A 16,216-nucleotide genomic window follows, 5' to 3' on the forward strand; every position below is an offset into this window, starting at 1 on the left:
ATAATTATGGAGTACAGGTTGGAAACAAAAATTTGAGAGGATGTTGAAAGTGAGATATAATGGGTAGTAGTACATACTAGAGCATAACCGTATCAAAAAGTACGAAAGTAGTTATCATGTTTTAAGGTTATCAGTTTACTTCAGCTACCAGTTATACAGTCTATTAGTTAGCAGGTCTATGGTTATTAAGTATGCCAATATCCAGTTATTCAGTTACTAGATCTCAAATTTTCAGTGTATCCAAATTCTGCTGACTTGTGAGTATGCAGTGATGCCTATGTGTGCTAAAAGAAAAGTAAGTAACAGTGATTATAGCAAAATATTCGCATGTTTTAGGTCCGGAGTAAGACCCAAGACTTGCCGGATGGTGCATGAAGTGATTTATCAGATAATGGTATACTCTGAAGTACAAGTTTGTGTATGGTAGTGTATCCGTATGTGTTTTACCCCATAGAAAAAATTCATTTTAATTCTTGGAAATGGAGTCACACGTTGAATGATGATAGTTTAGATGTCAGACCTCACAGTATAACAGGTTAAGAATTTAACCACAGTGGGCTATAGTTTTGGACAGGAAAGAGTCTAAGGGGAAAATACGTAGGAGTCAGAAACGTTTGTTATTACCACAGATGTGTTTTTCGTACGACTCATGCGTGTGACCAAGAAGATATTATGTGTGCAGTGAGAACCAAGAGTAGCTGATATTGAATTTCAGGGAATGATTTTAAGTTGTTTAGATTTATTCAAATCAGAAGTAGAAAGTACCACATTAGTAAGTTACTATAAGAAGCAACTATTGTTGTGAGATAAATGATATGATGGTTCCCTCTTAGGTTATGTGACTAAGTGTTTACCCTGGATGTTCATAGTCAGATATGATTTAGAAGTGTATAGCATGTTGGGGGTTAGATATTCCAATTTCTTTTAAGACAGATGAATTTTCCCTAAGTGTGATCCATGTGCATAGTTAAAAAAAAGATAGTATGCGACCGTAGAATAGGGTCGGATGCTGAGGGAAGTTAGAGATAACTTTATGCTTCACTTTAGTTATTCAAAGAAGAACGAGAAAATATGATGCTAGCAGGTGGTTAGTAAAACAATAGTAAGTAATTTTTGAGTGGATATGGTGAATTACTAATTTTAGCAAAGCTAGTAGAGGTACGATTTGATTTACTTATCTAGGTTAGCACTAGTGAGTAGGTAACATTTTGAAATACTGAACGCGTGTTGGACCCAAAGAGTTTAAGTTAAACCCAAGGTACAGTGACAGTGGAAGAAAAAAAATTGCTAGCCAGTAAGAGAGCAAACAACAGAGAAATAGCCTTTAAGAGTTATCGAAAAGGGGTTTCCCCAAGATTGACAGTGTGACCAAAGTTAAATTATTATGATTATTGTGAATACATTAGCTTTTCATTTATTTAAGTAATTTAGTTTTTCCTAGTAAGGAAGATTGCTCAGAAGTAAGTCGGAAGATGAGTTATCATTGACGTAAAGTGCAAAGAACTGCAAAAGATAAGGAAAGTTATTCGGATTTCGACAAAAGAGAAGGATCCACAAGTACAAGACCTTAACCTTTAGTCTAAGGGTAAGATGTGAAAATTTTCTATAAGTCCAGTTGGAGATTTGAAACCTGAAAAGATAGCATGCGATACAAAGAAAAATTCAGTCCAGTAAAGAGGGAAAAATGATATACTTATCAGAAGAAATGTGTAAGAAATACGAAGTGAGTGGAATGATCATCGAGCGTAGTTATTGTTGATAAAGCGATCATAGAAAAACTATAAAATCATGCACAATTATGTGTCATGAGGGTAGTGCCATTGCACGAGACTCTAATCTTTGGAGTACTGGTCAAAGACTTAGATCACAACAATACTATAAGTGTTTTCAGAAAGTACCTTAAAAGAAAATCAAGTATGGGAGGTATAGCTCATGATTGAGGCAGACAAGAGAACTATGGTGAAATAAGTTCACCACTTAGCCAAGCTAGGAGTTCGACTTTCAGACTCCGAAGATGGTGGAGTTGTTTTCCAGAACATGACTTATTCCTCTTAGTAGCTAAAGTGAAGGAGAAACTCTTTGATGATCCCTACTTGTTATAGCTGAAAGAGGGGATTCACAGGCATAAGACGATGGCTTTTAAACAAGGGGGAGATGATGGTACTTTGAGGTACCAAGACGGATTGTGTGTCTAGACATAGATGGACTTAGAGAAGGAGGATCATGTTAGAAGCCCATAATTCCAGGTATTATATCTACCCAGGTTCCCCCAAAGATACATCATGATCTCAAGGAGATTTATTGGTGGAATGACATGAAAAAGAACGTTGCAAACGTTGTGGCCAAGTATCAAATTGTCAGTAAGTGAAAGTCGAGCAGCAGAAAGCCAATATTTTACCACAAAATACACATATTCTTTAGTGGAGATGGTAAATATGGACTTTATAACAAGATTATCTCACTCATTTTGAAAGCACGATTTGATTTGGTGATTGTAGTTGAACTTACCAAGCCAGCACACTTCTTGCCAATAAAGACCACGGATACAACAGAAGATTATGTGAAGTTGTACATTCAGGAGATCGTCCGATTGCATAAGACTCCATTGTCCATCATTTTTCAGATCGTGGTGCTCCAACGAACTTTTAGAAGTACTTTCAGAAAGGATTAGGCACAAGAGTAAACCTCAGCTCAGTTTTTCATCCTCAGTTTTGATGACAGGTTAGTTAAGTCCTTAAATGCAGGAGATCATCTAAAACATCTCTAGGAGATGTTCGACATTCTAAGGATGTACAACATGAAGCTTAACACGGAGAAGTGTGCCTTTGGGGTTGGCTCCGATAAATTCTTGGTGTTTCTGGTCTCACAAAGAGGGATCGAGGCAAATCCTGACAAAATCAAAGACATCGAAGACATCCCGGGTCAGCTAACAAGTGTAAAAGAAGTACAGAGGTTAACCGGTAGATTGGTGGATCTAATCAGGTTCATATCAAGGTTCTCAGAGAAATTTCACCACTTTTTTTCACTTTTGAAAAAGAAGAATGACTTCGTGTGGACCCTGGAATATCAACAGGTACTGAAGGACCTAAAAAGGTACCTATCCAGCCCTCCTTTGTTTTCAAAACCGAGGGAAGGCGAGCAGCTACTAATTTATCTAGCAGTCTCGAAAGTAGCGATAAGCGCCGTCTTGCTTCGGGAAGAAGAAGGTACATAGTTTCCTATTTATTATGTTAGTAAGATACTATCAGGAGTGGAGACACGATATTTGCACCTCGAAAAACTATCATTAGCTCTCGAAGTTGCCTCTCGAAAGCTTAGGCCTTATTTTCGATGTCATCCAATAGCCATTGTGACAATCTTTCCCTTAAGGAATGTCCTTCATAAGCCCAAGTTGTCGGGTCGATTAGCGAAATGGGCAGTCTAAGTTAGTGAATTCGACATAGAGTACAAGCCTAGGACTGCTACAAGTTTATGTCGACTTCGTGGCCGACTTTCGTCCAGGGTTAATGCCTTTGGCTGCTAAAGAAGCAATGTTAGTATTAGGGATGGTATCGAGAGTTTGGACCTTATTTACGGATGGAGCCTCCAACATGGCTCAGGGGGAGACCCTGAGATAGGCCATTAGAACTGTTTCGTTAACTAATAATGAAGATGAGTACGAGGCTTTGGTTGCAGGACTCGATCTAGCTCGGGGAGTTGATTCCGAGGTAATCGAGAAAAAATGTGACTCCGGTTGGTGGTGAACCAAGTGTATGGAATTTTCGACACAAAGGAGGAGTGCATGCAACAATACTTCAACAAGGTTCAAGCATCGCTTACACGATTCAGAGAATGCTCAATCGTCCACATCCCAAGGGAGGAAAATGTGGAGGCAGACGTGTTAGCTAATTTGGGCTCATCCATAGAGATGAAAGGATCTGATTCTTGTGGGGTCGTCCAACTGTTGCGTTCGGTACTGGATGTGGACAACTATTGTGAAGTTAATTCAACCAATTTAATCTGGGACTGGAGGAATGAGTTCATTGAATATCTCAGACATGGTAAATTACCCAAGGACCCAAAATCATCTCGGGAACTACGGACCAAAGCAGTTTGTTACTGTCTAGTTGATGGATAGTTGTACAAGAGGTCGTTCTCAAAAGCACACATGATGAAGGAAGTCCATGAAGGAATCTTTGGAAACCACTCCAGTGCAGACTTGTTGATTCTCAAGTTAGTCAGGGTCGGATACTATTGGCCTTGGATGGAACAGGACACAAAGACATTCGTACAAAAGTGCAACAAATGCCAATGTCATGCACAGTTAGTGCATCAACCAGCAGAATTGCTGCATTTGGTGTTGTCACTGTGGTCATTCATGAAATGGGGGATGGACATAATCGGTCCCTTACCACAAAAGCCCGGGAAGGTAATATTTCTTTTGGTTTTCACTGATTATTTTACTAAATGGGTTGAAGCAAGTCCTTACCAAAAGATCGAATAACACAAAGTGATTGACTTCATATGGGACCACATAATCTGCTAGTTTGGAATACCAAAGGAGATTGCTTGTGACAACGGGCTGAGTTTGTAGGTTCAAAAGTTAAAAAGTTCTTGAAAGGGTTAAAGATCAAACGAATTACATCTTCATTGTACCACCCGAGTGCTAATGGACAGGTGGAGTCAACTAACAAGGTAATTATTCAAAACCTTAAAAAGAAATTAGAAGATGCCAAGGGCAAATGGCTAGATGAGCTACCGGGTGTGCTACGGGAATATCGGACCACGGCGAAGTCGGTCATGGGTGAGACACCCTTTTCCCTCGTATACGGTTCGGAGGCTTTGATACTTGTGGAAGTGGGGAAACCGGCGTTAAGGTTTTCGGGGGCAAATGAAGAAGCGAACAATGAACCGTTGTTAGTCAAGCTAGATTTACTTGAAGAACACTGGGATCTAGCATACGTGAGGATGGTGGCCCAAAATCAAAGGATGGAGAGGTATTACAGCCGCAGGATGATTCTCCATTATTTCTAAGTTGGAGATTTGCTTCTGAGGAAGGTTACTCAAAGCACTCGGGAAGTTAACACTAGAAAGTTGGGATCAACGTGGGAAGGACCTTATCGGATATCAGCTATAACCAGTAAAGGCTCATATGAACTGGAAAATCAAGATGGAGTCAAATTGCCGAGCAACCAGAACCTAACTCACCTCAAAATGTATTATTGTTGAAGATCCTTGCTGGTACTAAAATTATGTGTTGCACTCCTTTTCGCTTCGTCCAGTTTTTGACCCAATCGAATTTTTCTGGCAAGGTTTTTAACAAGGCAGCAACATAAAGCATACTACGAAGGGAGGATCATTGGCAAAGGCAAGACCTTCAATATCAAGGCACTAAAATTTGTGTGGCAAACAGCTTGTGGATGGTTAAATAATCTTTGGTTTGATGGCAAGTCTCGCCTCCCAAAACTCAAATAGATTACTTAACCATTCACAAATTGTCTCCATCGATGAAGCAGCAATATAGAGTATTATAAAATGAATAAAAGGCCTTCGGTGAATGCAAGACTTTCAATGTAAGGATTCTCGTACTTAGCATTCGGACATTGTGGGGGAATAATACATGATACGACACCAAGAGTGCTACCAAAATCGGGTACTATTAAAATCGGGATCAATGTCTTATCGGGACCGGGGACTGCACGATCAGTCCCGTAGAAATAAGTTGTACAAATTAGCCACATGTACCGGTATCTTTATTTACTTAAGTAAATGAATGTTTATGTAAATGTACTTTTGAAGATAGAATGAATAAATGAAAGTTCTTTTGTTTTTTATCTCATTTCTTGTCCGAGTGATAAGTTAATTTATTTTATCATTTGTGATTTAACAAAAACTTCAAATGCTTGTGCCGTAATAAACAGGAGACGTCCTCTTCATGAGCACCGTAAACATAAGGGCCCTCTCTTATGGAGCCCTCATGGTAAAGGGTAGATTCCGGAAGTGTTTATTCCCGAAATCAAAAGCTATCGGATGCATAAATATTCCCAAAGCTTTATCAATTAAACGTAAAAAGAATATTTTGCACAACACTTAAGCGAAAAAGTTTATTTATTAATTAAAGCGCTAGTAAAAAGTTTTCGCATAATTACAAAGGTAAAAGAAAAAATTTATACATCACTCTTTGTTGCCAGAACCCGAAAGGAGAGAAGGGTCTTCCTTTTTCCTTGTCGGAAGAAAACTGTTCCGCTTCCGGTTCGGGGCCTTCATCAAGACTGTTCCGCTTCCTTGGTGATATATCATATTTTTTGAACCCATTGGGACAGTCCTTGAACTCATGGTGGTTCCCACTGGGTAGCTGGAACAAAAGAAAATAAAATGTCAGTTAAGTAGAAAGGTTTTGCATGAAGAAAAGAAAATAAATATACGCAGACTTACGGAAAAGGTTTCATGATTCGAGAACAGCTGGCACTGTGGCCGGGGACAATGTCCCTGGTAGCAATGACGACGAACTGTTCCATCCACACACCGTCGTTGTCATCATTAACACTAGTAAGAAGAGCGTGGTGACCAAGCTTGCTGAGTTTCAGTACACCCCCGCGGAAAATTTTGGGGGAGTAAAGATTCTTCATATGCGCAAGAGTTAGGGTTTCCCTGGTCTCAGAGCACAACTAACAAAGGAAAGCCACCGTACGCCATATAGATGAGCCTACTTTTGCAAAGCAGACCCGGTACCGGTGGCAGAACTTCAAGATTATTGGTTCAAGTCCTTCACTCGACCGCAAGGTGAAGGGACCCAAAGTAAAGGGGTATGTATAAACATACATGAACCCCGCTCTAGAGTAGGTAACTCGTTCTACCCCATCTGGGGCGAAGATTTCAATATTGTTGCAATTTCAGTCCTCCATCACAACAGAGATGCTAGAAGGACGGATGGAGGAAGGGTATCTACGAATAGTCCAAAACCTCCCACTTGAGGGATCTGCATGTGCTTTTTGCTTCAGGAGATCAGACGTGGTGCTAAGGTGAACTGGAATGATGGTGTTCACGGTTGGAGGTTCAGACTCGACGTAAACCTTTTTGGTTTTGTTTTTCTTTAGGCCTCCACCGAAGAGAAGACCGGTGTTTCCGAAGATAGCAGTGTAAGAAGACAGGGTGGTAAAAGGATCAGTGAAGAAGTTCTTATTGAGAAAGTTGAGTGTTGTTGAAAACTTCTAAGGAAATTCAGAGAAGGATAAAAAGTTGTGAAAATAGTGAAAGTAAAGAGTAAAAATGATGAGTAATGGGGAAGTTATAGACAGTAAAAATCGCGGTCATGATTACCTCGAAAATTGGCAAAAATACTTGTTGAATCATAGAGCAACACGTGTTCGGGTTATTAAATTCAAGAAGACATGCGTCCTTTCGAATGTTAGAGACCGTTCAGGAACTTTTCCGCCACGAAAGGAATTCTTATCTACTTCCCGGTAACATTAAGTTGTGTCACCGAAAAGTAAGGGGACTATCTGTATGGGGTAAAACTAGTTTTTGAAATCTGGGTGAATGACGGTGTGACACGTGGCACACAAGACAAGTGGAATATGAATTAGCAAACAGTTGTCACCGGTTGCAAGCACCGAGCGATCAATGTCGGACAATCCTGTTACACCCCATGTTTTCGTACGTGAAAGTATGCCATAAGTGAATTGATGAAAGCTTAGGAATGAGATGTTACATCCCGCATTTTCGGACGTTAAATTTTCGTCGTAAGTTAATCGACGCAAGTTCGGGAATGAGATTATTTTGAGATTACAAGCATTATGCTATTTCAAACAAGTGATAAGTAAATTCGTGAAGGTGAGAGGGTAAGCAAATTGAAGAAAATGAGTTTCGTCAAAGTTTGACATTTTAGGATAAAATACGGTCCGAGCTATAATACCCGATATTTATGGATTAGTGCCATACAAGGTACCACATGACCATGATAGTAAGGTGTATAAGGTGTGTTAAAAGTGAGTAGTACTTTAAGTAATTTGAAATAATTCCTAATTATGTGAATAATTAATTAAGTGGATAAGGATATTTTTGGGGCTGCCACATGACATTAAGCCAAGCCAAGTGGCACAAAGTTGCATGATGAGTCATAAGGCATAAGATGCCTTGTCTACACGTATAGAACTCTTGGATAATTACCCTTGCTTGATCTCTTTATTGATAACATAACTTGGAGAATATGAACGGAGTTATGGCATGCTTGCCACTTTAGATTATAGGCCAGCAACGTTGGCTGAGTAGCACAACAAAAGGCATCTTTAAAATGTCAAGTTGAAGATGGTCAAATTTAGTAAGTGACGGATGAGCTTCAGCAAATTTCATACAAGGTCCGATTATGCGTGAGATGCAATTCTAAGAAAGCACGGTACAATATTTCTCAAGAATATCATGCGGATTTTTTCCCACTTCGATCCGTTACGTATAGTCGCATTGACGTGTGTTAGAAGGATTGTCAAGAAAATCGGCTCAGGTATGTTAAGGCTATCCCTTCTTTCTTTTGGCATGATCTATACGACACAAACAAAACGAGCAAATGCATAACTTTCATAAATGACTCTATTCGTAGAAATGCTAAAGATACGTATATTCTTGTTTTCCCATAAGTCTTATTATTATATCGTCAGTTCATGGGTCTCAGAAAAGACGTAAGTTGATAAAGTCTATTTCATGATATTAATCAGAGGCATAATGGTCTTATGACACTCCGAAAGATTTTATTGACGTACTTCTCATGCATTGCATTCATTTATATTGACCCATGACCAGATGGTGTTATATACGCGTATATATGTATGTTGGTACTCGATTGAGTAAGGTACCGGGTGCCCGTTGTGACCCATAGATTTGGGTCGTGACAACCTCGAAGACAAAACAACCGACAGCAAAGATTTGCAGCATTGTCATCAGGTAATATTCATTGGGCAACTGTTATAGAGAGTATTTGCATTTATAGCAAACCGTTATGCACCCATCAATGGCGATTTTATTCTCATTCAAAAGGAGCTTGATTTTTTGATCTTGTCCCCCCTAAATATGGCTATAAATAGCAGGGATAACAACCATTATAGGGACATGAAAGACTCTGCACACAAAAGCTATAATCTATTATCTTGTTACACTCAATTTGAACATCTGAACAATTGCTTTTACTTTTGTCCTCGGAAAGGCTAAGTTCTAACTCAGGCTTATTATCTCCTTTAATTTCAGTCGCTAATCTTATTTTTGTCTTTATTTATTTATCATTTTTGGATCAAATCGATTCACTTGTCTATAAATCACGTTATAAATTCAACTGTACCATTTACGGGTAAACACCTTTCTTCTTATCTCCATTTGAAGGTGTTCTCCCATACGTATATCAGAAAAGGCACAGATATTCAATCGAACTTTAAGAAATGGCCTATATGCTTTTACTCTCCGTCCACCTATTGGTAAATGGTTTACTTTTATTCTCCATCCACCTATTAGTCGGAAAATACATATAACGTTATCTTCTGGTCTAAAATTACCCCGCGATTAACAAAAAGTTCTATGGTCCCCTTTTTAATATGTTGGCAGCACGTAATTGGCCACGTGGTTTCTTGGTCCGAATCGATTTTAACCCGCCCTAATTTCTAAAGCTCTTCTCTAAAGCCGTCGGCCAAAAATTGACTGCTCCGATGACGGAAAAGTTATCGGAATAACATCACAAGAAAGAGATATCATTGTCGAAATTCATTTTCGTCAAGCAAAAGACATCACCGCCCAACCTTACCCCATTTCATTTTCTTTCTTTAATTTTCATCTAGAATCAGTAATATTTTAGTTTACAATCAACAATTATTCAGTTTCAAGCTCAAAATCGCATTCGAAATCGAGTTTAAAATTTCAGCTCGAGCTTAATCCTTCAATGGCATTTTCCATAAAATGTTATGTTAAGTTTCATTTCCATACCACAATCAAAGTTCAGATCTGACTTCACAATCAGATATATGCCACAGTACTCAATCTTAATACAATTTTTCACAAGTATTGCACAGAATTAACGTCAATAGTGAAATCAGTTTTTTTTTTTAAGTTCTTCACATTGGCTTTACCCAAACACCAAATCTCTAAATGGGGTTAACACTTTTCACGATAAGAATTTTGTATTGGTTTGGATTTGTGGTGGTTGTCAGCATTCTTGATTACTCCGTACTATTGATTGCATATGTTGTAGGATTTAAAAATCCAAAATGGGTATTGTAGACATACTCTATCGTGTATCTATGAGAGACCGACTAAAGTTTCAGACAGTGACGTTCATCTTTTTACGGATGGGTCGGGTCTAACAAATGGAGCGGGTATAACTCAATTCGATTTGGGATGCACGTGGCCCAGTTACATGTTGCCAACACATTAAAAAGGGGACCACAAAAAAATTTGTTAGTCGCGGGGGTTATTTTAGACCAGAAGATAACGTTATATGCATTTTCGGACCAATATATATATTGGTCCGAAGCGAAGGGGACCGGAAGGAAGCCCCTAAAAGATTAGGGGAAAATTAAATGGATGCAAGGACAGGAAGCAAACAACAAGATAATTAAACCTATATATATATATATATATATATATATATATATATATACTAATAGAACTCTATTACTACCAGATTTTGCCACGTGGCATTATCTAAACACTTCATCACTTACCAGCCCCCTCCCCTTTCACCTCCCATTACGAGTGGCATATATGAGCCTTTTCATCAAGTTTAATGGCATATTTGAGCCTTTTTCCAAGACACAACTACGTCTCAACCATTGTAACAACCCCAAATTTTACAATGAAACACATACCTACTCTTAATTCGCACACTCATATGTACTTTCCATATATATCTAGTTACACCTCATTAGTATTCTCTCTTTTAAACCCCTTTTTTTCCTAAATAAATTTTATGTCATTTTCCCAAGCCATCACCATATCCAGTTACACCTCATTAATGTACTCTCTAGTAAGCCCGTCTCTTTTTTTTTTTTTCTTAAATAACTCTTATGTGGTTTTTAAATCTTTTTAAGAGCTAATGTACGAGAAATTTTTGAATGATGTAAAATATAATTAGATTCATTGTCCAATAAATTAAATCAAAAAAATTCATGTAAAATTATAACATTATAGTACAAGGGAAAAACTTGTCCTTATAAATTTGTTACATAAATATAAGTTTATTGCATAAAATAAAAAGAAAATGAAGGTTTATACATGAATATAATCCGAATGATAAACAAAATTTGTTACCCAAGAGAATTATGTAATACAATAGGGAAAAGACTCAAATATGCCACCGAACATAATGAAATGGCTCATATATGCCACTCATAAAGAGGGGGTGAGAGGGGAGGGTGCTAGTAAGTGATGAAGGGTTTAGATAATGCCATGTGGCAAAATCCGATAGCAGGAGAATTCCTTTACCGGATAATGGCATATGAGCCGATAGTATAACATTAGTGGCATAAATATGTCCAACTTTTAACTGAATGCGTTGATAGGCCATTTATTAAAGTCTGATTGAACATTTGAGCCATTTCCGTACATATATTTTCCAGCTTTTGTTCGGACTCCTCTTTTTAGCTTATTGTCTCCGAGGTTGCTTTGGTTCTTTCTTTTTCTGGTTGAAACCGTTGTCTGAATGCGTTCCATTGCCAGGAAAAAAGGAGTGTTGCACGTGGATTTCTGTTCTACTCACTATCTTCAAAGCGAGCTAGATTTCCAGAAAGACAAGGTAACTATTGAGTAATAACACCAATAATTCACTGTTATGCAGGGGCAAAATTTCTTACAAAGCCACTTCTGTCCACACTAACAACGCAATTTCGGCCCAAATTAGAAAAATAATATCTTTGAACACCTCAAACTTACTCCTGATAGTGGGCCTAGAAAAAAGTGTATTGGAAAAGACTTGCAATTCGCTGTAACAAGGTGGCAAATCATCATCTCGACTAAAACCAATAAAAGGAAAAAATAATTAGCCAATCACATCTTGAACAGCATATTAGAACATAGTACGCATTAATTCACTTGATTTTGCCACAAAGCACAGCCAAATTACCAGAATATACTTGTTTCGCGGAACACTATTGGCTAAACACGCTATATCCTGTATTTCCAACTTAAACCTTCAGATGCAAAACCTGCACTAGATTCCTTCACAGAGTCTCCATTCCTTCCGTCTTACTTGTGGTAGAGATATACCAAGGAGAAAATAAAGAAACCAGCCATCTACAATGCAAAGAAATGGCAATGATCACTAAAATATTCATGTGCGAGCAAAGACAAAAACAGTTTAAATGCTATAACTATAGAAAGATGGCCACAACACATTATTGTTTGAGTGAGGAATGTAATAAAATCAATCCTAGCAAGTCAACAAAATAATAAAGGGGGGAGAGTTTGTCATGTATATTCTGTGGTTGCTTCATTTAAGTTCCCTGTTCCATGTCCAACACTTAAAGAGTAAATTTTACACAACACAATGGAAAAAAGCAACAGGTAGAATTTAGATTATCAGATTAGGGTTTTCTGCGAAAAGGAAGATTAGGATATTTTTTTCTTAGGTCAGATAACACTTCCATGAAGTAATTCACAAGCTACCACTTTCCCCAAAATCCCCCCAATAACACACCAACGACAAGTCGTGCCATTTGCATTTTACCCTTACCTTTTACCACAGCCCACAGACTGCAGCCTATTCCCCTTTACACCCCCAATAACACACCAACGACAAGTCGTGCCATTTGCATTTTACCCTTACCTTTTACCACAGCCCACAGACTGCAGCCTATTCCCCTTTACACCCCCTGTTTACCCCTCCCATTCACGTTCAGCCCATTCTCCATCCACACGCCAATTAGGATGGTTGGGCATCATGTAGAACAAAACTTACGTAATGGCAATAACTGAAATGGGCTTCCAATCCAAAGAAAGTAAAATAATGTAAAAGAAAAGTAATATCAAATAAGAAGAAAAGGGGTGTCACAACACCATAGCTGGGACGCTATTTCATTTCAGTCTATCAACTGCGTGCAATTCATGGTCACATCATGCATCCGAACCCTGTTTGTGGCCCGACTAATGCACATCCTCAGATGCTTCAGCAGGGTTTTGAAAGAAGGGAAAGGAGATCATACTGAACAGATTTGCTAAAATATTCAATTGAGCATCACTAAATGCTTAATTCACCAAATGCATGTTTTTTCTGCTATATACTAGATTAACGTGCTATATGCTCAATGCAGCATAGTTCTTTACCACGACAAGGCAACAGAAAGGGTGACTTCTTATTCCTTTTCTTTTTTCCTTTTTGTTTTTGAGAAAGAAGAAACAGGGGTGACTTCTTGTTCTCTAAAAAGGGGAAAAGGGGATTCCAATCCTTTTTCTAAGAACAATATGTGGGTTGGCAGGGATTCCGTAATACATAACAAAGAGAAGAAAAATAATGTACCATAGAGAAGGATGCTCCGTAATAGGGAAAAGCAGCTGTTATAAATCTCTCATATTCGTTGTGTCTGAAGGGCCGAACAGGAATCTGCAAGTCAAAAGTTTTATCATTACAATTTCTCATGCAAATGCATCTCTTTTTGTCAAGTGACATTAAATTTAAAAGATGAATAGGCTGTCAATCCAGTCTTCATAGTTCAAAATACGGAGATCTATTCACCATTTCGAGTTAACAATTTCAAGAACTGATGAAAAGAGAAGACCAAAGTACAGATACAAAAACTTTCATAACAATCAGCAAACTGTTTCAAAAATCATGAAGACAAGAATTTAGTCCAGAAAAGTGTAAACAGTTACATTCGAGTTTGTAAACCTAAGAGATCATTAGTAATTCTTACACCCGGACTATGCAGGAAAGAAAGGTCATGACAAGTCATTTTGGCCAGCTTCCTCTCTTTTTTTATGAGTTTTATGCTCCACTTATTGGAATTAAACGGCTACTTATGTCTTTGAAACAGGTATTTTAATGTTTTGTAGTTGTGTGAGAGCTTAAAGATTGAAGAACATCAAACTTTGGCAAAAAGTCATCAGTTTTGAGAGGAAAAACTGAAGCAGGACCATGCAACGGATTGCTATCCGTTGCCACGGTTACGGAGGGGTCAAAGAGCTGAAGAACTGGAACTTTCTGGATTTCGCCATGGTTGATCCGTGACAGATGGCACAAAGGTGAAGCTACTTCTGAGCCAGGACCATGCGATTCGTTGGCATGGATCACCATCCATTGCCACGGATTGCGGGATGAGGCCTTTTTTGTCCACTAGACTAGTTTTAATTCTGTCCAGTAGTAATTTTTAGAAGTAATTGCAAAATCAACCATTTGTTTGGAGATTATTTTAAGAATCATCAAGTTCACACACATTTGGATAATCTAGCACATACCACACTCCTCAAGGAATCGACCCCAACCTTTGTTGGGTTTATTATTGCTACAACCGTACTTCTCAAATCGAGAGTAGGATTGGACATTACCAATATCATAAAGTCTCCTCTCATATCAGAAATTATAATTCCAATATCTGCAGGACACGTAAAGAATAGTACCTCTTCAAGCATATAACAAGAATTTTCAGTATGATGACTAATTTATTCCAAAAATATATAAACAAGATAAAGTGCCTTTGGATTTGTAAGGGGATACCTGCTTTGAAAGGCTCAAGCTCGTGTATCCTAGTCTGTCATACTCAACCTTGAACTGGAATACTCCATAAACATCTGGAACCTTGAAAGTTGTATAATAGACACCCTGTAGGAAGTGACATTAGAACTACTAATCTAGGTGAGAATAACTCCTACCTAGTAATCTGTGGAGCTTTTAAGAGTACCTTCTTATCAGTTGACATGGTTTTCAATATGTAGGGGCTCATCATGTAAAACTGAACTTGCACATCATCAGCCACATAGGGTTCCCAACTTTTTCCAGACCATTCATAGATCTCAACAGAATATTCCTTCAATCAAATTGCCTTTTTCAGTATGTATCCAAAGACCATTTTTGCTTTATATTTTATGACAATGTTAAATGATCACAAACATAAAGTACAGAATTACCAATTCGTCATTGATTCTGTATATGGATGGTTCATCTGTCTCCCCGACTCTGTGATGTCTCACGTTCACAGCCTAGAATAGTTCACATATTGAGAATAGCAAATGTGAATGCTTAGATAGTGCCAGAGGGCATTTCCCTCCTTTATTTCCATGAAAATTGTAATGCCCGAGTTAAAATTTAGAAAGAGAAACGGGGAAGCTGATTAACAAATTAGCTTTGAAACTGCACCTTGAGATGACCTCTTTCATGGAAAACCCACTTGCTAATTTCGGTCAAAAACTGCTCATTCCCTGATTTCTCATAGCTGTTATCGCAAGATAAAATTTGTGGTAGATTAAGTCAGCAAGCATGAAGAGCGGTGATTTTTAGCATGTACCTTACATAGAAGATGACTGCATGAAATATGTTATTTTTCAACCTTGCTCGCATAGAATTAAGTTAGAAGCAAGGAAACAAGGAGGAAAAAAAGATAATACGACGCTGCTGCTTATCAAAAACAGCCTTCATCTTTCAGAGTAATTATGCTTTCTTGATTAAATCGAGGCCTGGGCAGTCTATCATAAACTATAACATTAAGTTTGGACAAGTCAAATCAGTACTGAGGCTTATAAAAAAAGTTAGAGGCATATAAACATATCAAGCCAATCGAAAGCTTCCAACGTATATTAGACTATATCTATATACGCATATATCATCTAATTTAACAATCTAAGTGTACTAGTCACTAAGCTTAGATCACTATCATGTTAAACAAACAAAATCAATAGATGTATCTAGATGCTTACTTAATTGAACCACCAGCTTTTTGCACCCCAGAACTGAAGAATCTGAATAGAAAATCAAAGGTTTTCAAATTAGATCGCGTTCAAATAGAGTTACTCCACCTGATGTCTCAATAATGACTAACCGGTTGCTAAACATGCTTAAGGAGCCAGATATCATAATTCGGGCATTATTTCTTGCCTGCAATTGAAAACAGTATTATCAATATTTCTATGTTTTGTATGTGCTACTTAAAAACATTATGTGCTTGTTCAGGAAAAGGTTCTTTTTTTTTTTTTTTTTAGGGGGGGGGGGGGGGGGGGGTTAAAAAAAAATTTANAAGTTCGAGCTAGTTATGAACGTCCGAACGGGCATCTAAGG

General features: G+C 38.0%; 1 protein-coding gene across 2 annotated transcripts in view; it reads right to left on the minus strand.

Annotated features, from left to right (window-relative positions):
- LOC109223551 (dolichyl-diphosphooligosaccharide--protein glycosyltransferase 48 kDa subunit-like) overlaps window positions 11,757–16,216 on the minus strand; it is a 10,169-nt gene continuing 5,709 nt past the window's right edge. The window contains exons 6-14 of one of the 2 annotated variants that reach the window (XR_002067591.1): window positions 15,981–16,036; window positions 15,859–15,900; window positions 15,302–15,377; window positions 15,073–15,144; window positions 14,847–14,972; window positions 14,663–14,767; window positions 13,469–13,552; window positions 12,077–12,246; window positions 11,757–11,966 (exon numbers count right to left, since the gene is read on the minus strand). Coding sequence is in view for 1 of the 2 variants with exons in the window: in XM_019387915.1 (XP_019243460.1) it covers window positions 12,199–12,246; window positions 13,469–13,552; window positions 14,663–14,767; window positions 14,847–14,972; window positions 15,073–15,144; window positions 15,302–15,377; window positions 15,859–15,900; window positions 15,981–16,036 (609 nt within the window). In the remaining variant the exon portion in view is untranslated. Of the gene's footprint in view, window positions 12,247–13,468; window positions 13,553–14,662; window positions 14,768–14,846; window positions 14,973–15,072; window positions 15,145–15,301; window positions 15,378–15,858; window positions 15,901–15,980; window positions 16,037–16,216 lie in introns of both variants that reach the window. The other variant, XM_019387915.1, reaches the window with a different exon arrangement.

This window comes from Nicotiana attenuata, chromosome 3, assembly GCF_001879085.1.
Source record: "Nicotiana attenuata strain UT chromosome 3, NIATTr2, whole genome shotgun sequence".
Taxonomy (NCBI): Eukaryota; Viridiplantae; Streptophyta; class Magnoliopsida; order Solanales; family Solanaceae; genus Nicotiana; species Nicotiana attenuata.